Source organism: Balaenoptera ricei, chromosome 10 (genome assembly GCF_028023285.1).
Source record: "Balaenoptera ricei isolate mBalRic1 chromosome 10, mBalRic1.hap2, whole genome shotgun sequence".
Taxonomy (NCBI): domain Eukaryota; kingdom Metazoa; phylum Chordata; class Mammalia; order Artiodactyla; family Balaenopteridae; genus Balaenoptera; species Balaenoptera ricei.
Genome location: NC_082648.1, coordinates 28,448,576 through 28,473,566, shown reverse-complemented (window position 1 = coordinate 28,473,566; position 24,991 = coordinate 28,448,576). Strand labels below are relative to the sequence as shown.

Sequence of the window (24,991 nt, the reverse complement as noted above, 5' to 3'; positions counted from 1 at the left end):
TGCACAGACTAACATACCAGATAATTTTTCCCCTCTACATTTCATTTCAGTTAAAAATGAGAAGTTAACTGAAGAAGAGAACTTATTTTGTAATAAATTTTTAGAGTCAATTCCATTTTTGTTTATGCTATAAGGATGTACCACATTTGTTTATCCATTCATCAGCTGATGGATGTTACCACTTTTTGGCTACTAGGAATAATGATGCTATGAATATCAATATACAATTTTTGTGTGTGAACATATGTTTTCAGTTCTTTGGTGGTGTATTCCTAGGAATGGAATTTCTGGTCATATGGTAACCCAATGTTAAACATTTTTAGGAACTTCCAAAATGTTTTCCAAAGGGGCTGCATCATTTATATCCTTTGTTTAATTTGTTCACTGCTGTATCTCCAGCACTCAGACTATTGCATAGTAGGTCTCAACAAATAGATACTGAATGAGTGAATGAATGAACGAACATAGTTCTTGTACTTATTAACAAGTTTTCTCTCAAATTAGTGACAAGCTCTTATTTAAAAGAAAAGGTCTTAAGGAGGCATTCCTAATCTCATTCTCTTTAGTTAAAGCAGAAAAGAATCTCAGATAGTTACCTACAACTCAGGAGCACATGTTTTCTCAAGAAATAATCCTCATGAGCATCACTTAAGAATACAGGAATTACACATTCAAAGTAACATGAGAAGAAATGGTGGGAGTAACAAAAGTATATATATGATATATATTATCATTTATTCATAATTAAAACTTACTAACATCATCTCAGTTTGTTAGTGTATATACTAATAAAAACAAGGTGAGGGACTTCCCTGGTGGTGCAGTGGTTAAGAATCTGCCTGCCAATTCAGGGGACACAGGTTCGATCCCTGGTCCAGGAAGATCCCACATGTTGCAGGGCAACAAAGCCTGTGTGCCACTAAGCCCATGCACCGCAACTACTGAACCTGTGCGCCACAACTACTGAGCCCACGAGCCGCAACTACTGAAGCCCACATGCCTAGAACCCATGCTCTGCAACAAGAGAAACCACCTCAATGAGAAGCCTGTGCACCTCAAGGAAGAGTAGCCCCCACTTGCTGCAATGAGAGAAAGCCTGTGCACAGCAACAAAGACCCAACACAGCCAAATAATAATAATAATAATAATAATAATAATAATAATAATAATAATAATAATAATAAAGAAAGAAAGAAAAGAAAAGAAAAGGAAAAAAAAAGGTGATAAGATTGAACCTCATAAAAGGTGGTTTTCTATTTGTTTATGCAGTGGGCACATATTGCATTCCTCTCTCTAGGCAACTGAACACTGCAAAAGAATAAAGTGATTGCAACTACATTAGCAGAAACAATTAGCTCTACTAGACAAGGTGCTTCGAGCTTGTTGACAGTTTCAGAGTTCTATCTGTAATCACACAATATTTGGGTGTATATTTAAAGGTAATATTTGCCCTATGTACTCCAGATACTTGAGTAAAAACAACTTGGAAGCATGTTCCTATTTTAAATTCCTAGGAAATTCGTTGTGTTCTCATTCACTATTAACGTTACTAAGGGTTATGCATGTGAATCCAAGGAAACAATAATTCCTTAATTATCAGATATTGATGTGTTGCTGTATTTTGAACACCAGGTAAGCACTTGTTTCACCTTGAAACAATCGGTGAGCTGAAAGAATCCTAAAACCACTTAACTATAAAGTAGAATTTGTTTTCTTAAATAATGTCAATGATAATGAAATATAAGCTCACATGGAGAAATCATTTTCATTTAATATTTTCACGTTTCTTGCATCTAATTTAAATGATAGTAGGACATTTATCTAAATTTATTTTGATGCTGTATAATGAAATGCAGTTCAAAGCAAAGCACTGAAAAAAAGAGATGCTTGGATGTTCTTACAATCAGGGTGGAAAAATGTGAACTCTATGAAAGTTTAAGGGAGACAGCGAGACTGCCACCATTTATTTAATTCCTGTAAAATATTAAGCATTGGGATCTCAGCTTTACATACATTATCTCATTTAATCGTCACACCATAGATAAAGTATTATAATCCTCAGGTTTATAGCAAATGATTCTGAGATTTTAGAAGCTTTATTGATCAAGAATACTAAAGGAGGAAGTGGCAGTGCTAGGATTTAAACTTAGGTTGTCTCTAAAGCTCAAACTCTTAACTACTAAACTATCATACTTTGTTCAAAATATTATTGTAATTTTAAAATAAGCCCCTTTGTAAACTTTAGATTAATTCTAAACAATATTACTATTATTATATAAATAGCTTTTTCATATTCAATAGTAATACATGGTTGTTAATTAGATAATACAGAATGAAATTATCTAATCTTATCAGTGCTCAGTGTTCAGTTACAGAGAACAGAATCTTTTCCACCACTATAAACCAAAATAGATTTTACCAAATACTAAATGGCTTACAGAATTATTGTAAAGAGGAAAGAGACAGATTCTAGGTTGTGCTGTCAGAAAGAATGCCAGAGCCATACCACAGGGAATTACTGATTCTTAAATGATTAGAAGTTAGAATTCAAAAATCATGCCATCACTGCCAGGACTAGGAAACTGCTCCACAATCTACTCTGTGCATGCTATACTACACAACGACAAAATGGATGTCCCATGGTCAGCTTCTTGACAATCACATTACAAGCGACTCAACACGGGGACCCCTTTGATGATGTAGCAAAAAATCAAATGATTCTATGACTATGCTTGTGAGAAGAAATGGGAGTAACAAAAGTATATCTACTGCCTCACTTGTACCTTCCAAATTTCCTGCAATAACATGGGGTTTGTGGGTGTTAAACAGATACAGAGCTCAAGCTGCAATGGAGCCTAAGGAATGGAATTTCTATCTTTCTAGTCTCTACAGAATAGGAAAGCATCTGAGAAGAGGTTGGAAGAGGTGTAGAGCACCAGTCATCATAGCTGCTAAGCCCATCTGACATAACCACTGTGAGCATTTGTTGTTTTTTCTTAATATTTATAAATCAGTAAATTTGTACATCTATATAATCTGATTAATTTTTATTGAATAGCTGAGTGGTATTCAGTTTTATGGATATACCACAATTGATCTAATAAATCCCCTATTTAGAAATGCAGACAGTTCTAACATTTTTAATATTACAAACAATGTTTCAATAAATATTTTTGTTGCTAAATCAGTGAACACGTTTATGATATTTTCCTTAGGATAAACCCTTAGAAGTGGATTTCTAAGTAGAGTATGCAACACTGTAATTTTAGAGAAATATGTATCAATTTATCTTCTTACTAGCAGTGTACACAATTACCCATTTCCCCCCCAAATCTGGCCTACATTGGGTCTTATCACATTTTTAAAAAGATTATCATATTACTAAATTTTGTAGTTACTTGACTATTAATTAGGTGGGACTATTTGCGGGCTTACTTCTGGTATAAAGTCTTAGAAATAATTCTTGGTTTTAAAGAGGCCACAAAGAACAACGGTTCTCAAAGTGTGGTCCCTGGACCAGCAGGAACTTAGAAATGCAAATTTTTATACCCCCACCTCAGACCTACTGATTCAGAAACTCTGAACTCTACCAGGATTTGTGTTTTAACGAACCCGCAAGATGATTCTGATACATGCTAAGCTTTGAGATCACTAATTTAAAAGATAAATAATGGCTACTCCTACATCCTTTTTTTAATTAAAAATGTTTTACACTTAACTTTAAATTCATTTATACACACATTATATAAAAATTTACAAAAATATACAAATATGACCATATCATTCTTTTTTTTTAGTGAAGTCTTTGAAAAAATGCACTCAAAATAATGGCAAGAATTTTAAAGTAGTAACCTCTATTTTTGTAAGCAAGAGATGCAAAGAAAATTATATTCTTATATGTTTCTGGTAGAAATGTGATTTTAAATGTGATTTCATATAGCAGAATTCTCTTCTTTGGGAACCTAGGTCATATAAATGAAATTTTCAGTATGTAAGGATCTAGGAAGTTCACTGCAACATACACCACGCACTGCTACAACATGTGTCACTGCATTGTAGAGGGATCCATAGTGACGAATAACTAAAAATAAAGTGAATTTCCATCAGTAGGGAAATTGCTGAATAAATTATGGTATATCATCACATTGAAAAATTTATTGTCACTTAAAATAATTAAAGCTACCCAGTTGAACTGAAGGAATTTTCATTAATTACAGTTGGGTAAGAACTGTACCTTTCTGGGAAATAGACAATGATAGAACATCTATTTATACATGTCTATCCATATACTTGTTAAATCATATGAGAGAGGAGAAGAATGGGACTAAGATGTATGCTAAGTTCTTAAATTGTATAACTATTGGGGGTAGTATTGGTTGCTAATGTGAATGGAGAGGTAGAGAAAGGTCATACTTTTATCATTATATGCTTTTATCAATACACCTGCCTGGCTTAATGTCTTTTAATCACATTTTCCTACCCTATAAGCATCTCATGAGGATAGGTGAGAAGCAGCAGCATACTGCAATAGTTAAGAACCCAAGTTCTCCAACCTTAAGGACTTACTCCAAATCTAGGCTCAACTACTAATGGTTATATCGCCTAAGGAAGGCAACTTCAACTCTCTGTGGCTCAGCTTTCTCATCTGTAAAGTGGGAAATAGCACCTATCTCATAAGTTTGTTGTGAGAATTAAGTTAATATATGTAAAAAGATTAAACTATGCCTGTCACTGTTCTAAATGAGTTAATATATGAGTTACTATTTGCTTACGAAGTGTTTAGTTTTATTTATTTATTTATTTATTTATAAATTATTAGATAATTTATTTAATTAACATTATCATTATTAAATTAAAAAATAAAATGTATAACAGTCTTGACACAAAGCAGGTGCTCAAAATTTAGAATTGTTCCTAAAGTGCAAGTGACCACCTTCTTTCTTCTCAAAGGACATATTCCACTACTATCACAGGCTCTTTCTTCTAACACCTATTCTCTCAACTTCCCTGGGAATATAACAGTTTATCAGTTTCTGCTATACTCTGGTGTTTCACTTCTTTTTTCTTCCAGTTTTATTGATATGTAATTGCCATACAGCACTGTATAAGTTTAAAGTGTATGACATAATGATTTGACTTACATACATGATGAAATAATTACCACAATTGGTTTAGTGAACTTCCATCATCTCATATAGATACAGAATTAAAGAAATAGAAAAAATATATGTTTTTCCTTATGTTGAGAACCCTAGGATTTACTCTCTTAATAGCTTTCATTTATAACTTACAGCAGTATTAATTATCTTTATCTTGTTACACAGTGCATCCTTAGTACTTACTTATCTTGTAACTGGAAGTTTGTACTTTCTGACTGCCTTCCTCCAACTCCTCTTCCCCTCACCCTCTGCCTCTGCTAGCCACAAATCTGCTTTTTTTCTGAGTTAGTTAGTTAGTTGGTTACACTTTGTTTCTGAATTGTAATTGACCTTCAACACTATGTTTGTTCCTAGCCCATAATGTAGTGATTCAATATTTCTGTACATTTTTAAATGATCACCATAATAAGTCTAGTTGTCATATGTCACCATACAAAGATATTACATAATTATTGATTATATTCCCCACACTGTACATTTCATACCTGTCACTCATTTTTCTGGTAACTGAAAGTTTGTACCTCTTGATCTCCCTCACCTATTTCTCTCCTTTCTCTATACCCCTCCCCTCTGGCAACCAATGTTTCTTCTCTCTAACTGTAGTTCTGATTCTGTTTAGTTATGCTTGTTCATTTGTTTTGTTTTTTAGATTCCACATATAAGTGAAATCATACAGTATTTGTCTTTCTGAGTCTGACTTATTATACTTAGTATAATACCATCTAGGTCCATCCATGTTGTTGCAAATGGCAAGATTTCATTCTTTTTCATGGCTAAGTAACATAACTATATATATATATATTCATTTATTGATGTGCACTTAGGTTGCTCCCATATCTTGGCTATTGTAAATAATGTGCAATGCACATAGGGGTGTATATATCTTTTCTAATTAGTATTTTCATTTTCTTTGGATAAATACCCAGGAGAGGATTTGCTAGATCATGCAAACAGTTCTATTTAATTTTCTATAGCTCTATTTTTAAATTTTTGGGAAACCTCCACATTGTTTTCCATAGAGGCTGCACCAATTTACATTCCTACCAGCAGTGCAGAGGGTTTCCTTTCCTCTACATCCTCACCGACTTATTTATTTATTTATTTATTTATAATACCATTCTAAGAGGTGTGAGGGGATATCTTACTGTGGTTTTGATTTGAATTTATCTGATTAGTGATGTTGAGCATCTTTTTATGTGTTTATTGGCCATCTGTCTGTCCTTTTTGGAAAAATGTCTATGCAGATATTCTGCCCATTTTTTAAATTGGGTTTTTTTGGGTTTTTTTGACATTAAGTTGTATGAGTTCTTTGTATATCTTGGATATTAAACCCTTGTTGGATATATCACTTACAAACATCTTCTCCCATTCAGCAGGCGGTCTTTCCTTTTTGTTGATAGTTTTCTTCATTGTGCAAGAGCTTTTAAGTTTGATGTAGTCCAATTTGCTTATTTTCCCTATTGTTTCCCTTGCCTGAGGAGACACAGCCATACAAATATTGCTAAGACCAATGTTAAATTGCATACTGCCTACGTTTCAGGTCTTACATTTAAATCTTTAATCCATTTTGAGTTTATGTTTGTATATGCTGTGCAAAAGTTTGATTCTTTCACATGTAGCTGTCCAGTTTTCCCAATATCATGTATCAAAGAGCCTGTCTTTTCCCCACTGTATATTCTTGACTCCTTTGTCATAGATTAGTTGCCCATATAACTTTGGGTTCATTTCTGAGCTCTCTATTCAGTTCCATTGATCTATGTGGCTGTTTTTGTGCCAGTACTAACTGTTTTGATGACTACAGCTTTGTAGTATATTTTGAACTTAGGGAGCATTATACCTCCTGTTTTGTTCTCGTTTCTTAAGATTGTTTTGATTACCTGGGGTCTTTTGTGTTTCCACACAAATTTTAGATTATTTTTTCTAGTTCTGTGAAAAATGCCCTTGGTATTTTGATATGGATTGCACTGAATCTGTAGATTGCTTGGGGTAGCATGGTCATTTTAACAACATTTTTTTCTAATCCATGAGCACGACATATCCTTCCACCTGTGTCACCTTTCATTTCTTTCATCAGTTTCTTATAGTTGTCCAAGTACAGCTCTTTTACCTCCCTACTTAGATTTATTCTTTTTAATAAGATTGTAAATGGGATTATTTTCTTAATTTCTCTTTCTGATAGTTCATTGTTAGTGTGTAGATTTCTCTATATTACTTTTGTATCCTGCAACTTCACTGAATTCATTGATGAATGCTAGTAGTTTTTTAATGGTTTCTTTAGGATTTCTATGCATAGTATCACGTCACCTGCAAACACTGACAGTTTTACTTTTTCCTTTCATTTGGATTCTTTCAATTTCATTTTATTGTCTGACTGCTGTGGCTAGGATTTCCAATACTATGTTGTATAAAAGAGTGAGCATTCTTGTCTTCTTCCTATCTTAGAGGAAATGCTTTCAACTTTTTACCATCAAGTATAATGTTAACTGTGGGCTTTTCGTATATGGCCTTTATTATGTTGAGGTATGTTCATTCTATATCCACTTTGTTAAGAGTTATTATCACAAATGTTGAATTTTGTCAAAAGCTTTCTCTGCAACTATTGAGATGATCATACAATTTTTATTCTTCAATTTGTCAATATTGTGTATCACATCGATTGATTTGCATATATGAAACCATTCTTGCATCCCTGGGATAAATCCCATTTGATCATGTTGTATGATCCTTTTAATGTATTGATGAATTTGGTTTGCTTATATTTTGTTGTTTAAGAACAGTGTTTCCTTATTGATTTTTTGTTTGGATGATCTGTATTGATGTAAGTGGGGTGTTGAAGTCTCCTGTTGTGTTACTGTCATTTTCTCCCTATGTCTGTTAATATTTGCTTTGTATATTTAGGTGTTCCTCTGTTGGGTGCATATATATTTACAATTATCAGATCTTCTTATTGGATCAATCCCATTATCACTATGTAATGTCATTCTTTGTCACTTGTTATAGTCTTATTTTAAAGTCTATTTTGTCTGATATAAGTATTGCTACCCCACCTTTCTTGTTGTTTCCATTTGCATGGAATACCTTTTCTACTGTGGTATTTCTGAAACAGATAATTAAAGGTTTTTATTTCTGATAACTAGAAAGAAGGCAATAGGGCTAACAAATGGCATACATTAAGTTATTCATTCATTCATATTTATCAAATGACTGTTACAGCTGGCACAGCACAAGGCAATTGGAAAAGAGCAGTAATGAATGAAGAAAAGTTCTCTATGTACTAGATTTTATATCAAATTAATTATTCAATTTAAATTTTGACATAGAGAATAAAAAGAAAGCACAAAGTCAAAGAATTCAGTAGAGAACAAAGAAAATAGGCAGAGGTCAAGTCAGGTAGGGCTTTACAGGCCACATGCAAGGTATTCTATATATCTAAAGCACAATGAGGAAGCACTGGGATGACATAATCTGAACTGTCCTTTTAAACAGTTAAACATGATGGATTGAAGATATGTTTTCCTACCCCTCTTGAAATGACACTGACATGACAATACAGCAATGAAAGGCTATAAATCCAATAGGATAAAAAGAATAGGAGAGGACACAGGAGTTGACAAAAAATGTCAATACCTTTCCAAGATAGAAGAAGGTGTAGTAACTGCCGTCCTGAGTAGAGGGAGCTTAAACCTCTAGAGGCAGATAAAAAATGAGAAGTTAATGCATCACCTCATAGAGCCTCAGAAAAACGCAAATATGAAGATACCTTGTACTGATTCTGCAGAAGTTGGGGGTAGGGTGAAGGGCTAAAAAAGGTGGGGTTAGGAGTTAGTGTAATTCTCTAAATGTCTTGAGGCTCAAGTCTCCACCCATAAAATTCTTGTGGTCAGGTGATTACACTTCTCCAATCTTGCAAATAAAAGGGTTTTTCCCTGGAGATAGAAAGGCTCCAGAAACAAGACAACAGGATTTCAAGAGGGCAGATTGAGGCACCAGAAAAAGGATGGTTAAGTAAAAGCAGACAGACTTTAATTATTACCCCATATCTCTAATGAAAGATTAGATTGTCCTTCTCTGAAATTTTGGGATGCTCCACTTCAAAGTACACTGAATCATCCTTCAGTGAAGCTCACTGGTTGTAAGCCTTATTAATGCATTTCAACTCCATATTATAGTGTTCTTAAATAGAAATAGAGAGCATTTACATCTAGTCATTTTTATCAGCAGACACCTGAGAAAATCCCACAACATGAAAAACAACAAACAAACAAACAAACAAACAAAAGTTATTCAGGGACACATAGTTTTTAGAGGCAGAAGCCCGGTGTGTCTCCCTTTGCCTGGCAAAACAATAAAGTTATCTTTTTCTACTTCACCCAAAACTCTGTCTCCAAGATTTGATTTGGCACCAGTGTAAAGAGAGGCTGAGCTTTGGGTAACAGTTTTGGCAACCATGAAGGGGCCAACTTGGGGATGGTCCCAGGGGTGTCCCTGAAGGCCAGATCACCTGGGACCCTTGCCTGGAAAGGCTGAGCCTCAATCATACCCTGTCCACCATCCCAGCAGCTGGACTCTGAGGCCGGAATAGATGGTGGAAGAGGGACAGCCTTAGCAGCTGCACTTTTGCCTTGAGGATGTTCCTCTCTTCTTCCTTCCTGGACCACCCTAGACTTCCTTCTCCAAGAAATTATTTTGGGGAAGCAGAAAAGATAGCACCTTATGTTGTGATACCTCTGCCAGAATCTGGGTCTCCCCTCGCCTGGAAGCTTCCTTACATCCCTCCAAAGCCGGGAGACAAGAGGCTGCTGAAAGTGTGAAAAAGAGCAATGACCTGAGCAGCAGCTTGAAGAAAAATGGAAGGGACCCTATGATGTTCTTATTACTAGTCACGCTTCTCTAAAATTGCATGGAGTAAAACTGTGGGTACATCACACTAGAGTAAGAAGATTACCAGAGATGAATCAGCCAAGCCTGCCTACAGCCAGTGAGCAGACTCCCAAAAAGTAGATATCTCACCCTTTGGGAAATTATTTGTTTTGACAAATGGAATGAAAATTCTGTTTTCTTATCCTTTCTCATACCTTTTACTACAAAACTATAGATTCATATGCTGATTCTTTCAATAATTTTAACTGCTAGATATGTGGTCAGCTTCCTATTTCCAGGTCTTCAGGATTGCCTTAATGGGTTTTCCCCATACAGGGAATGGTTTGAAAACAACTGGCTACAAGTCTCTCCAAAGTGCCAAGTCTGGACTGGGTTTCAGGCTTATTCCTAAGGGACTGATATCTTAATCATATAAGACTTGGATCTGGGACTTGGAACTCAAATATTTCTAATTCGGTATCTATTCCTCCAAATTTAGGCAGGACTACACCCCATCTCAGCAGGAAGTAGTCAGAGCAGTCGTCACCCCATCAAAGAAAAGGGGGTAATGAAACCAAGTGGGGCCCTGTGGGGCTCCTCGGCATGGAGGCCCTTTTGTTCCCCATTTCTTTGTAGGCAAGACTCCAGCCTCCATGACTTTCCCTGAGTTCCAAAGGGCAGATTCAAGCAGATGCTAATCAAGAGAGGAGCAGCCAAGAAACCACCTTAGGCAAGATTAAAGGGACAAGAGTAGCTCATCAAGATTAGGAGACAGACCACCTGAGATGAGATTAAGAGAGTGCATTAGTCAGAGTTCTCTAGTGACAGAACAAATGAATTTCAGTGGTAGTAAAATTTTTGGATGGAAGAACCCCTGGATGATCATTTACTAAAATGAGAGTGTAATAGATGACAAGCCTTTTTTTTGCAAATCATTAATGGATAATTCTAGATCTCTCATTTGATCTGCATGAATTTTGGTTTATTGACATACCAGTTTCACAAAATGAAAGCATAGCTCGAAGCCCAAATCACTATTTGTAGTTTTCTTTTTTCTCTTTTCTATTGAGGGAATGGTATTCTTTAATCCACACTTTTGGTATTTTAAATTTATTTATTTCTATTTATGGCTGTGTTGGGTCTTCATTTTCTCTGCGAGGGCTTTCTCTAGTTGTGGCAAGCGGGGGCCACTCTTCATCGCGGTGCGCGGGCCTCTCACTATCGCGGCCTCTCTTGTTGTGGAGCACAGGCTCCAGACGCGCAGGCTCAGTAGTTGTGGCTCACGGGCCCAGTTGCTCCGCGGCACGCGGGATCCTCCCAGACCAGGGCTCGAACCCGTGTGCCCTGCATTGGCAGGCAGACTCTCAACCACTGCGCCACCAGGGAAGCCCCCACTTTTGGTATTTTAATACTTACATTGCTACAGTTCATGATACACTAAAATGTGGTGATCATCTCATAATATACACATAAATCATTATGTTATACATCTTAAACTTATTCAATGTTATATGTCAACTATATCTCAATAAAACTAGAGCAAAAAGAAGTTATTCAGAGGGAAAAGACACAAGACAGAAGCAGTGGAGGAAAGTTAAAGATAACAATTAACATGGTCTGAAAAGAAGTACAGACTATATGTCCATGAAATAAGAAACAAAAACAATCAATAAAAAGTATGCATATCTTAAAACTATAATAGCTGAAATTGTAGAAATTTAATAGAAAGTTCATAAAAGAAAGTCAAGCATACAGATAGCCAATAGGCACATGAAAAGATGCTCAATATCACTAATTACCAGAGAAATGCAAATCAAAATGCAAATCAAAATGAGTTATCACTCAATGAGTTATCACTCCACATAGGTAAGAATGCCCATCATCAAAAGTCTACAAATAATAAATGCTGGAGAGGGTGTGAAGAAAAAAAAACCCTCCTACACTGTTGGTGGGAATGTAAATTGGTGCAGCCTCTATGGAGAACAGTATGGAGGTTCCTTAAAAAATTAAAAATAGAGTTACCATATGATCCAACAATCCCAATCCTGGGCATATATCCAGATAAATCTCTAATTCAAAAAATACAAGCACTGCAATGTTCATAGCAGCACTATTTACAATAGCCAGGACATGGAAGTAACCCAAATGTCCATCAACAGATGAATGGATAAAGAAGATGTGGTACATGTCTACAGTAGACTACTACTCAGCCATAAAAAAAGAATGAGATAATGCCATTTTCAGCCACATGGATGGACCTAGAGATTATCATACTAAATGAAGTAAATCAGACAGAGAAAGACAAACTTCATATGATATCACTTATATGTGGAATCTAAAGTATGATACAAATGAACTTATTTATAAAACAGAATCAGACTCACAGATATAGAAAACAAATTTATGGTTACCAAAGTGGAAAGGGGGAGGATAAATTGGAGTTTGGGATCTGCAGATATGAACTACTATATATAAAATATGTAAACAACAAGGTCCTACTATATACTACAGGGAACAATATTTAATAACTTGTAATAACCTATAATAGAAAAGAATATGAAAAAGAATATATATATATATATACACATACATATATCTGAATAACTTTGTTGTACAACAGAAACTAACATAACATTGTAAATCAACTATACTTCAATTTTCTTTAGAAAAAGAAAATAAAGTCAAGGAAATTTCCCAAAATTTCAACTGCAAAGAGTAGGGGGTGGTAGAGATGGAAAGCAGAAGAATAACAAAATAAAAGATTCAATCCTGGTGGTCCGAAATCCAACATAAAGGAGTTCTAGACAGGTGCAAGAAATAGAAAGATATAGAAAAATAGAAAGCAAAGGATTATCAAAGGAATAAATCAGTAGAATTTCTCAAAATTGAGTCTCTGAAATGCTCACTGAATATCTGTCAGGATAAATGAACAAGTGAACACAATGGAAAAAGAGAAGACACCAAACCTTCCAGAGTGATGAATCAGATTGATTAAAAGGATCTGGAGCCAGAATAGAATGGGATTTCTCAATAGCAATACCCATGCCTGCAAGCCAGAAATCTGGTCATCATCATCACCACTTGGGTGTGAATGACGATGCCATTCTCCAAATTAAGAAATACGGAGAAGGCTCAAGCATGTACAGGAAGTTAGAATTGGGCCCTTATGAACCTGAGCTACTATAGAACACAGAAAAGGAATGTGGTAAAGCTTTAAATAAATTAAAATGTAATATTTGCCTCTGATCTTCATTTTCAGAGTGAGCTCAGCTGTTCTGATATTTCTTCATTTACTCACTCTCTTACTTCCTGTCTTTGGGATCAAGTAATATTTGAAATTATTTGAGTGAAAAAACATGCTGACTGCCATATCAGTAAACAAAGGGTGTTGCAGCCATCAAGCCATCACATTGCAGCCACCCCAAAGGTGAGCCTTTGAGGGAACTCAGGATAGAAACAGGATGCCTGCCATCAAGCAGTCAATCACTGCAGCAACCCCCCCAAAGGTGCACCCTGAGGAGACTCAGGATGGGAAAACACAGAATATTGGCCCCACATAGTTAAGGTGCATATCAAAGGAATGATTTCAATGAGCCCAGACTCTTGCATCTTCCCATATATAGAAAAGTGCCAAATTCCTTAACTTAAGATATCTGGTTTTCTTTAACAGTAATGTTTTTATGTTCAGACTACCTGGTTTTTGTTGCAAAAACGCCTATATATCCTGGATCCTCCCTTACATTTTTGGAGTGGTCCCTCAGAGTGATCTAAGAGTCCTGTCTCCCAGGGTTGGGCTTGAATTCCTCAGAAAATCCACCAATACCTCGGGTAGATCTCTACCTGAGACGATAACTCCCTCTCCTCCATATTTTGAAAGGGGTATGGGAAGAGGAAAAAGAAAGAATTGGAAAAGCATTGAGCAAGCAGGGAAATCAGGGAGTACTGAATGTCCAAAATTACCACTCAAGAGGCTAGTTTAGCTCACACAGGAATTCTCATAGGATCTTCCCCCCCAAACCAATTCCTCCTCTACTTAATGCAAAGGTCACTCAGAAGGAAGCTGTGACAAAGACCCTTACAGCCTGTATTTTTTGACTATCAATGCCTCACATTAACACAGCAAATGGTGTTCAGTAAGTGTCAGCCTAACCTGTTCTCCCATTCCTTACTACTTTAGCAACTCCTTCAGAGTGTTGGTGAGGAAGTATATGAAAATCTGTATTGTGTGGTTTATTAGGCTCTTATTAAAATAGTTGGCAAAGAAATTTAAAGACTGTGAGTTTAAATTCTTGTCATCTTATCCTTCATCATTGAAAAAAAATGACTTTCAATGCAGTTTCTACTTTCCCAAAACTCTTACCTGAGCTTTAATAAGTGACATAAAATCCTGACTTGACCCACCTGTTAATGAACTGTGAGATGGCCTAAAGATGCCATCTCTAGATGGCCTAAAATAAATCAAATCCTTATGGTATTAATTTTAGAAGAAAGCAAAAATATTTCAGACAAATGAATTCAGAAAAATGAATATCCAAGTGAAATTAACTCTGCTTGTTGTGGAAACACAGCAGTAGGAATAGTAATAAACAACCAAATAGTAGGAACAGCATAAACAAATACCAGGAAAGTTATTTTCAGAATTTGCTTACTTAATAATATTTAACACTGAAATCAAACATAAGAGGGTCATTAGAGAGACATTCTGCCTTACTCCACATAAGCAAGTAAGTAGTATAAAATCACTGATTTGGTCATCCCACACAAGAGCTCATATAGTAAATATGAAAACACAGCATTACATTACAAGTTGTTTCATATGGGTCAGTCTAGAGTGTGGAGGACTGGAGGGCAAGGACAATTGGAAAGGGCCTTACTAAAATCTGTTACTTATGAAACTGAGCAGGACCCTGAGGGGCCTTCCTGAGTACAGAATCTCCTCTCTGTCCCCCATTTCTTGATTGTAGAAAAAAAGGCATTAGTCTTCAAGGTCTTCACTAAGTTCCAAAGAGAAGGCTCAAGCAGTTAATGATTAGGACAATAGAGGCACAGGACTGCTAGTTCCTCCTGAAGATAGATATACAATCTGATGCGTATCTTTAAGTTATTCTGTAGAAACTAAGACCCCCCCACCCCGGTGGAGGATGGTGACTACATGCTGACCACAAGCATGTAGGCCTCAGACTGGTTAGAACCAGAAGGTTGAGGTTTCCAAAACATCACCCTATTACCTCACCACCAACCAATCAGAAGAATGTCCACAAGCTGATCACACAACCTATGACCTTCTTTCCTAACACTGTCTTTAAAAACCCTTGCCTGAAAGCCATTTGAGCATAAGCTGCCTGTTCTTCTTGCTTGGTGCCCTGCAAATAAATCCTTACTTTGCTGCAAACACCCACTGTCAGAGTTTGGCTTTCTGTAACATCAGCACAGGAGCCCTTGTTCAGTAACACTTATCTTTAAACATAGTGGATATTCAAGATTTTTTTAAATCACAGTGAAATTATTTCTTTAGTCAATCTGATCTAAAAAAAAAAACCCAAATCGATGTGCATTTAAAAAAAAAAAAAAAAGGAAATGAAGCCTGCAGATTTTACTTTCTCTTAATTCACGATAAAAATAGTCCTAGTTATACCAATTGTCCTATGAATCAGGTCAAAATGATTCAACTAATAAATGCTCCCTACTGGGATGTTATGCTGAATATTTATAGTAAGCTTTATCAGTGTCCTTACAGAGGAAATAATTTATCACATACTGTCAAACAGTTTAAAATAAAACAACCTATTCTACGGGAGCAAAACCTGCTGTCCCAAAATGTCTCTTTGGCATATAGATTATTTTGAGCTGAAAACAACAGTACCAAAAAGACTCAGGAAGAAACTTCGACCTTCCTCCTAGCTGCCTAAAAAAACGTAGATAGAGGAGTCCAGGAAGGGAGCTATCATCATAGGTAACTATTGTATGAACTAGATTTGTAGACTGGGAGGAACCTAGCAAGGTCTGTTTGTTAAAATTTCTCTTGTCTCCATATGGCCGAGAACACATTTGTTTACCAAGCATTTGCTTTCCCATCTCCATGTGAATTGCCTTCCTCCCCTTCGAGGTACCAAACCACTACCCCCAACACCCTTTTTTGCTTTAGCTGAAGAGGGCTTTTAAGGTGAGGGTTGCAGCCATTTTGGTGAGTTACTCATTTTTCCTGAGTCTCTCCCACTGTATACACGTTATATACATATTTTTTCTCCTGTTGATTTGCTTCAAATCAATTTAATTCGTAGACCAGCCTGAAGAATCAAGACGGGTAGGGGGAAATGTCTTCCTCCTCAACAAGAACAAATTCAGGATATTCCACTTCTAAAGTAAAGAATCCTTACCTAACAAAGGTTAAATCAATCTTCAAGTTATAATATGGGATCAAACTCAGCCTGAAAACAATTTAAAAGCAATGTAAATGCATTTCCTGTAAACTTGTGGCACATGTTTATTAACATTATTTTGTAGCTCTAGCTCCATTAGTGATTATCATTCATTTGCATTAGAGAATTATGAGTCCAAGCCCCTCAGTCATCTCCTCGACTGAGATAAACACCTGAAAACAATTTCCTCAGGTTAAGCAGTGGTGTGTGTGACAGATTTGAAATTAACCCTCCTCCCCTTTAACAACTGTGGCTTGTCTTTTTCAGTATTTAAGTCACTTGAAAGGGTGATAAATGGGTTCAGGTTATGCAGTCTCAATCGCCAATTCCAGATTAGTGGACAGAATCCTAACTGAATATTAATACAAATAACATATTTTGTTTTGGGATATCCTAAGTTTAATAAAGAAAAAATCAAAAAGGCAATCAATTAAAATTTGACTATTCAGTTTGTTTATGCATAAAGAAAAACTGAACTGGGTAATCAGTAAATGTACCTCATGGTGAATTTCACTACTAGTAATAAAAAGACCTCTTGGGTTGAATATTCTGTCTCTAAACAATCATTTTTAAAATGCTTTCCTGGGATGTCTTCTTTCTATAGACATCTAGTTTTATTACTCATCTACTCGTTTTTTCAATTGAACTTTTTCAGTTTGTTTTCAGTTGGAATGACTTTTCAGAAAAGTAGAACCGGATAGAGCACATCCGTAGTCACGTTGGAGGGAAGAGGGGATTGGTGTACGGAGGCTGAAAAAGGTACAGAGAAAACCAAGATTTCTCGCCCTCCTGTGCCCCCAGAAGAGCATCCCCAGCCTCAACAGGACAACCCAGCAGGGGAGCCGGGCCGCCCCTCCCCCATGGTCTCCCCCTTCCCCCGGGGACTAAAGAAGGGGGACGGCGCGTTCTGTTGGGGGTCACCGGGCCGGCGCCAGGCTGCGATTGGACGCGCCCCCATCAGGCACCCGCCAGAAACACAACCGCTGCAGCAGCCGAGGGCTTTAGTTTTTTTACGTCTCCCACCCCCTCCCCTCCGCACTCCATGCCGGGTCTCTCTCCAGCTCGCTTGGGCTCGTTCGCGCCGCGTGAGAGTTGGCAAAAACCTCGCAGCCGCCGCTGCCGCCTCTGCCTCGCCCTGGTTACCGCCCCAGCCTCTCCGCCTTCTCCCGAGCCCTCCGCTCCCGCCATGGGGCCAACTTGGGGCTCCTAAATTGCCGCCTTTTAGCTGCGCGCTCTCCGGCCAAAGTCCTCGAGGGCCGGTTATGGTTTAGGGCGCTAGAGGGGCCAGCACAGAGGTAACGGGAAGGGGAAAGGACGGCTAACTGGGGGAAACAAGGCCAAACGATGAGTTTCCAAAAGGAGGACGGAGTGAGCAGTCTGTGCCAGAAGGCGCTGCACATCGTCACCGAGCTGTGCTTCGCGGGCCAGGTGGAGTGGGAGAAATGCTCGAGCATCTTCCCCCCGGACAGGGGCAGCCAGGGCGGAAGTACCGCAGGTAATTGGGGGAGGGCTCCGCTCGCGACCTCCCCCCAGTCGTCTGGGACCCGCGTCCTCTCGGCTCTAAGCTCCCGGGTCCTGAGCCTTCAGTGCGGCGCCGGCGCATCTTTGGGACGCCGCGCTTTCCTATCCTACCTCGCTCCTTCCTTCTGGTCAGCTCCTGGCGACTTCCAGCGTGGATTGTTCGGGTTTTGTCTCCTCGCCTCCATCTGCCCGGCTTCTTCCACTTCTCCGGTCCACTCCGTACTCGCCGGCGCCGTCTCTAGCTCCCAGGCGCCTGCACCCCCCCTCTCTCAGCTCTCCCACGCCTCCGATCTCCCTCCCGGAGTGGAGGGGCGAGCGCGGGCGGCAGCGTCCGACTGTTAGCCGAGCGCTGCCCGCGGGGGCCATTCGCCACCCGGACTCTGGCTGTCCTAGCTTGTACCGCGGGTGGTGGGTCGTGGCTTGGGGAAGGGGCCGGGCGGAAGAATCCGGGCGTGGACGCAAAGAACCGCGTTGGAAATGGGGCTGCCTTGGCCCTCGAGAGCAGAAAAGATCCCTGTAGGGATAACCCGCGGCCGCAAGCTGTCTAGCATTTGACAGTGTGCAAAGCCCTTTAATACATATGACTTTATAGGGCTTCATGACAACGTTGGCCCAACAGCAGGGATTATGGATCCCATTTTTTTGACGCGACAGGTAAGGCTCAGTGCACATACAGATTTACGTGGAACAGAGGCAAAGGGTTATAAATCCTTTCTACACACGTGCACATACACCCCCCAACACAGGCACCCTCTCTGCCCCTTCAAGAAACTTGGGGGGAAAAAACGGGGTGGGGTGGAGGAGACACATCGACCTTCAGAAATCTGGAGGTGGAAAGAAGTCTCAGGTGACAGATTTTTCTCAAAGGGGGGTGGGGAGCGTATCAGAGCCACTGTTTTGGTCATGCTTGGGGTAAAGGGTTTTTTACCACCTGCGCTATGTGCAGCCTGTTGTGCTGTTGACGCGGGCGAGATGGATTCCGGAAGTTGCTGGCCGCGTGGTTTTAAGAGTCCCTTGTGAGAGGGTCACTTGTTGCTTTGGGAGACGAACACTGGTTGGGGATTTTCGTCATCGGGCTGTAAGGTTATCATTCCTTCTGTAGGGTATTGTTTCTTTCCCCTTACTTTCCCGTCATTTTAGTCACCTGGCAGGGCTTCGTGGGTTGAGGGTAGCCAAGGCAACAGGTAAGAGTTGGACCGTAGCTCAGTGTGGAACGTGACGGTGAACTCTGTGCTGGGGAGGAGGCAAAGAGGTCACAGTTAGTGATCCCCTCATCCACTACTACCAAAGACAAAGGGAGAGGGGACTGAGGTGGAGGAGAGATGTGGTTTAGTCTTTGCATACCATTATTTAAGTGGAATATTTGCACTTTTAAAATTCTCTGATCTTGGCAATAGGAACCACGAGAGGCTTCTGTGTGCACTTGGCAGAACCTGAGGAGATGTTGCTATTTGGGCCCTGGAGCGGAATGATACATAATTGCTTCTGTACATATTCTGGAAGCGTAGACATTTTGTGAATTTTTATAAACACAACAGAGTCTTTTCCATTTATTCAGCAGGTGTTAAATTGCTAAGAATGTATGAAACTCAACTACTGGTGGAAGGCACTGGGTGAACATTGTGTATATGCTTGTCTTGTGTATGGTAGCTAAGCATGAGATAAACACTCAAAATAGAGTGAACTTAAAATCCTGTGTGGTGATTGGATAAGTTGCTCTGAAATGTCTTTGATGATACACTTGCTAAAGATAAGACTAAGAGAAGGAAGTGACGTGAAAGAAATGAGAGTATTTAAGTTTAAAGACCTGTACTTTGGTCATTTAACAGTTGATACTGTGGATAAAACTACTGATTTCCACCACTACCCCACCACCACCCCTTGTGATCATACACCGAATAGTGGTTTCCTGGGTCTCAAATTGATTGATAATGAGGAAAATTTGAAGGTTGGAAAACAAACACTAGCTCTTAAATCTTTATAAATACACAATTATCAGCTTAAGGTAAAGCACAGTATATGAATTGTAGAAAGGGTTCTGAGCTCATCCTAAGCACTACAAGAAGTAGTTGTAATCCTAATTCTTTTTGGACTTTCCCTTGGGAACAAAAAGTGGGCAAAACATAGTCTAAAACAATTACATGGATATTTTTCTGCCCTTAGGGGAAAATATATACTATTCAAATGGGGTATTCAATTTAATATATGAATATTTATTGAATGGCTGTCACTAGAAAATACATCCTTCTAGGTTGTGTATGCGATATAAAGATGCACAAGATTGCTTTACATTTTCCATTTGTAAATCTATGCAACAATTAGAAGTAAAATACTTTAATCTGCAAATAAACTCCCAATACCAATATATATCTATGAAACGGATCAAAGATTATTTACCAAATCTTTAATTATATTAATTAGCAACTCAGCTTCACTTTGTTCTTTAAAGTAAATATTCTTATAACTTATGTACTTGTGTCCTTTATTAAAGATCCCTACGTAAACACATTTCCAGTAGGTGATCCTTCTACTCACTGTTTGTTTAATGAGAAACACATTATTGGTAGGAGGACATGGACATTGAATGGTACAGTGGTTTTTTACTTTCAGCACTGCCCAGATGGTGTCAGTTATTCTAAGGTTGCAGTGACAATTGCAAGCTTCCAGATTGTGTATATTTTTAGATTCCTTCATATAGGTGTAGAGGCAGAGAAGTTCAGGTATAGTCCTCCTTTGGTCTCCATGGGGGATTTGTTCTAGAAGCCCCCACAGATAACAAAATTTGTGATGCTCAAGTTCCTTATATAAAATGATGTAGTATTTGCATGTAACCTACAGCGCTTCCTCCCATATAATTTACATCATCTCTAGATTACTTTTAATACCTAAATCAATGTAAATGATTATGTTAATAGCTGTAAATACAATGTAAATGTAATGTAAATAGTAGCCTGTGTAAAAAATTCAAGTTTTGGTTTTTTGAACTTCCTAGAATTTTTTTTTTTTTTAATATTTTCAACCTGTGGTTGGTTGATCCCATGGATACAGAACATGGATACAGAGGGTTGACTGTAATCCTAAAGTTATTCTACCTTAAAGAAGTCATGAATCATATATATAAATAAGATATTCTCCTACTGTTTTTTTTAATGCCAGTAAGGAGCAGCTTCACCATTCTCTTTACCATTTACTACTACAGCAGTAGCAGAAACAGCAGCAGCGTTATTGACTTGAGTATCAAGCAATTAAGTTGACAGATCCTATATTTTAGTAAACTTTATAAAAACTTAACTGCAGATGGCAACACTATTTAATTTACTCTTTTGGAATAGTTTTTTTAGAGACATTATTGATGCCAATATTACTAGTACACTGGAAAGTTCATCATGTGCCATTTTTTTAGAAAATCAGATTTTTGCAGTCTTTTTGCCACTGATTCTCCCTGTCCCCCTAAATAGATAGATCACCCACTAAATTCATTAATTTATTGATATAATAAGACTTAGTGCTATAATGCTTAGGGAAAATACAAAACAATATAGTGGCCTTAAATGTGATTTTTCATACATACTGTGATTGAATATACATAAGAGTATTTGAACTGCATTTGAGTTCATTTCTGGTCAGTCTTTAATTGCTTCTCCATATCCAAATCCCTATGAGGTTTTAGGAAACTTTGTTGCTTGAAAAGCAGACCTCATAAATTCAGCTAATCAAACCCACTTAAGCTCATAGTCACATCACAACTGTATAGACCTAACCATAATTTAAATATTTTAAATAAACATTTAATTAATTAATGTTATAAATTTGCATTTTTATACTTTTAATTTAGTACTAAAAATTCTAAAATAAACATTTAAACAAATTCTTCTAAATTCATGTGTGTTCTTCAATTTCTTAGATGTGGGAGCAAGTAGGTATTTATATGGCAAACACTTTCACTGAAGTTACTTGACTAATAAGAATGGTACTGGTACCATTAATTAAATGTTGTGCACAGTTGTTCAAGTTAATGTAAATGTAGAATTAATATACAATCACAGGTTATAAATCATTTACTCAATTACGAATATATGTAAAGATTTAAAAAATAAATTTGGCTAATTTAACACAATATTTGGTACTATACTTGATACCATATTTTATTGAATCTAAGATGCTATTGATTACAAGACACAACATTATTTTATATGATACCAAAAAAGGAAAAAGAAGGATGCAAATTAAATTATGCTTTCTTATCACATAGAATTTCTATTTTATACTTATGGAAAAACTTCTAAAAGTTAGACATAAATTTTTAATATCATATATCACTCTTGTACAAATATAAAAAGGAAAGCATAAAAGACAAATAGGTTAAAATAATTTAAAAATTAAAGTTTTGAGTCTGATTCTTCTGAATGGCTTTTTGATTGAGAATTGGTGATACCTTTGTTTATCCACTCATTATTGGACTCTTTACCATCAAGAATGCTGTCAAGAGTAGTAATGATGCATTTTTTTTCCTTGCAGGGATTTATAAAAGATATAAAATCTAGTGTTGCTGTGCTCTAAAGCTAGCTGTACAGTTATGTCGAATGTTAGCAATGTTGCCAAACTCATCTGACCCAACAAAAGTTTGGCTTATGAGGGTTATGGGTCTGCTTCGCTATTTTCTCCAGTATTTTCTTCCAAGCTGATTTAGACTCATTCTGCGACTTCTGATGCTGATGTATTTGCTTTAGCACATACACAGAGAAAACTATGACACACTTACTTAATGGCTATTAGCAATTGTAACAAGCTTATTATTCTTCATCCAGCTGCCTGGAATGTAGACATTAAGCTTGCCATCTTGGACTTTAAGGAGAAAGCAAAAACCTTTGAATAGAAAAGTAAAAATATGGAAGAAACCAGGATTCCAAACACCTGAAGCTGATGTATTTGCCCTGCTTTCTTATGCTGAGCCAATTAATTAAATGAGAGGGAAATAAACTTCTATCTTGTTTAAGTCACTATTTATTTGGTCCCTTATTGTAGAAATCAGAATTATGCCCCATTATAATAATAACACCATATGAAGAGTATAAATAAGTTAACTTCAAAGGTAATTCCAATTTTCGTTTTAGAGGCAGCTTTCCTCAGCTTTCTCTGAATAAGAGTTGCTGGTTTGAGTTTTATTACCTCTTGTTCTCTGCAGAATGTTGCCATAAACATGGTCTGTCATCAGGCAACAATGAGGACAACCAAAGAAACAAAAGACTTGGAATATACAAGAAATTATAATTTCTGATTAATTGAGAAATTAAAAAACTAGAATTTTAAAATTTTAAAAAATGATGCAGAAAGACACAGATAAGATTATCAACTAAGGCAGTAGTAATTGGAATTGAGAGCATGAAAATTGGCCTATGTTTTTCTGCATCATAGCCATCTGCATGGTTAATAGGTAATTAGACCTAACAGTATTTACATTCCATAGTAATTAAGACCATGCAAATGTTAGACTTTAGCAAAGTTCTGTTTTACTAAAAGATTCTGAGGAATTAGCATTTTTTGGCTTATTCTGTTTGCTGATGAGAGTGGTCTTTCCTGTTTTATTCAGAACAATGTCACTTTATTTTGAGATATTAAGACATGATAAAAGAGTAAGATCTTTATAGCTACAAATCAATCAGAGATATAGAGTCAGCCAACCAGACAGACAGATAGATAAGTAGATACATACCGGTGGAAGCAATAGTTATGCATATGTATGTAGTCAAATCACAGTTTGAGCAATTTTAAACCTGATTATCTTTGAGTCTAATCTAATTTTTGAAATTTCATTTACTCTAATTCTTACCAAGATATAATTGGATGAATGACATATAATGGATTCTTTTTAATTATCCAGAGACGTTAAAATTTTGATCTAGAGAGATCCTCCTCTCCACCTTACCTCATTTCTTTTATCTTCTCCTCCTCTCCACCTTACCTCATTTCTTTTATGATCATGCTCAAACACTAGTCATTATGTTAAACAGTATTATTTTAGAATTATAAATTCAAATATTCTGAGCGTCAACGAAGAGCTCCTATGCTTTTATCTTTCTCATTTGGAAACTCCATTCAGTTTTCTACCTCTGTGTGAATTCCCTGTCAACAAATATTGCATCATACTTATGATACATCATTTATTCATTGCAATCATTTTTCCTTTGAGGTTTATCGCATTCTCCTGGGAAGGTAGAGGGTGCTCATTCATGGATAAATTCATCTGCTTCTCTATTCCTACACCAAAGAAACTGAATATTTAGGAGGTTTTAAAACCAGGCAGATGAGTATCACTCTTAGTCTCCAATATCAAAAGAACCCTCATTTCTGACCAGACATCCTTTGTTTTCCTATTCAATTTTCTCCTGTTCTCTAAAGTTCATATATCAGATTTTCCCCACTCTGTTTAAATATTCCAAATTATTCCCCAATATCCCAAAATAACTGGCAGTGGACCCTAACTCCTATTTTGCAGAGAAAATTGTACTTACAAACAAGAATTCCCTTGTCTTCCTGCCTATACCTATAAACTTACCTGATTCCAGAACCATCCTCCTTTTCTTTTTTTTTTTTTAACATCTCTATTGGAGTAGAATCGCTTTACAATGGTGTGTTAGTTTCTGCTTTATAACAAAGTGAATCAGCTATACATATACATATATCCCCATATCTCCTCCCTCTTGCATCTCCCTCCCACACTTCCTATCACACCCCTCTAGGTGGTCACAAAGCACTGAGCTGATCTCCCTGTGCTATGGGGCTGCTTCCCACTAGCTAGCTATTTTAGATTTGTTACTTTATATAAGTCCATGCCACTCTCTCACTTCATCACAGCTTACCCTTCCCCATCTCCATATCCTCAAGTCCATTCTCTACGTCTGCATCTTTATTCCTGCCCTGCCCCTAGGTTCTTCAGAACCATTTTTTTTTTTTTAGATTCCATATATATGTGTTAGCATACAGTATTTATTTTTCTCTTTCTGACTTACTTCATTCTGTATAACAGTCTCT

The 24,991-nt window shown here is 37.2% G+C and overlaps 1 protein-coding gene across 1 annotated transcript in view; it reads left to right on the top strand.

Moving 5' to 3' along the window:
- The first annotated feature begins 17,782 nt into the window (after nucleotides 1–17,782).
- The window catches only part of SYT10 (synaptotagmin 10), a 74,675-nt gene continuing 67,466 nt past the window's right edge, over nucleotides 17,783–24,991 (top strand). The window contains exon 1 of the mRNA XM_059934542.1: nucleotides 17,783–17,933. Within this exon, the coding sequence (XP_059790525.1) occupies nucleotides 17,783–17,933 (151 nt within the window). The remainder of the gene's footprint in view (nucleotides 17,934–24,991) is intronic.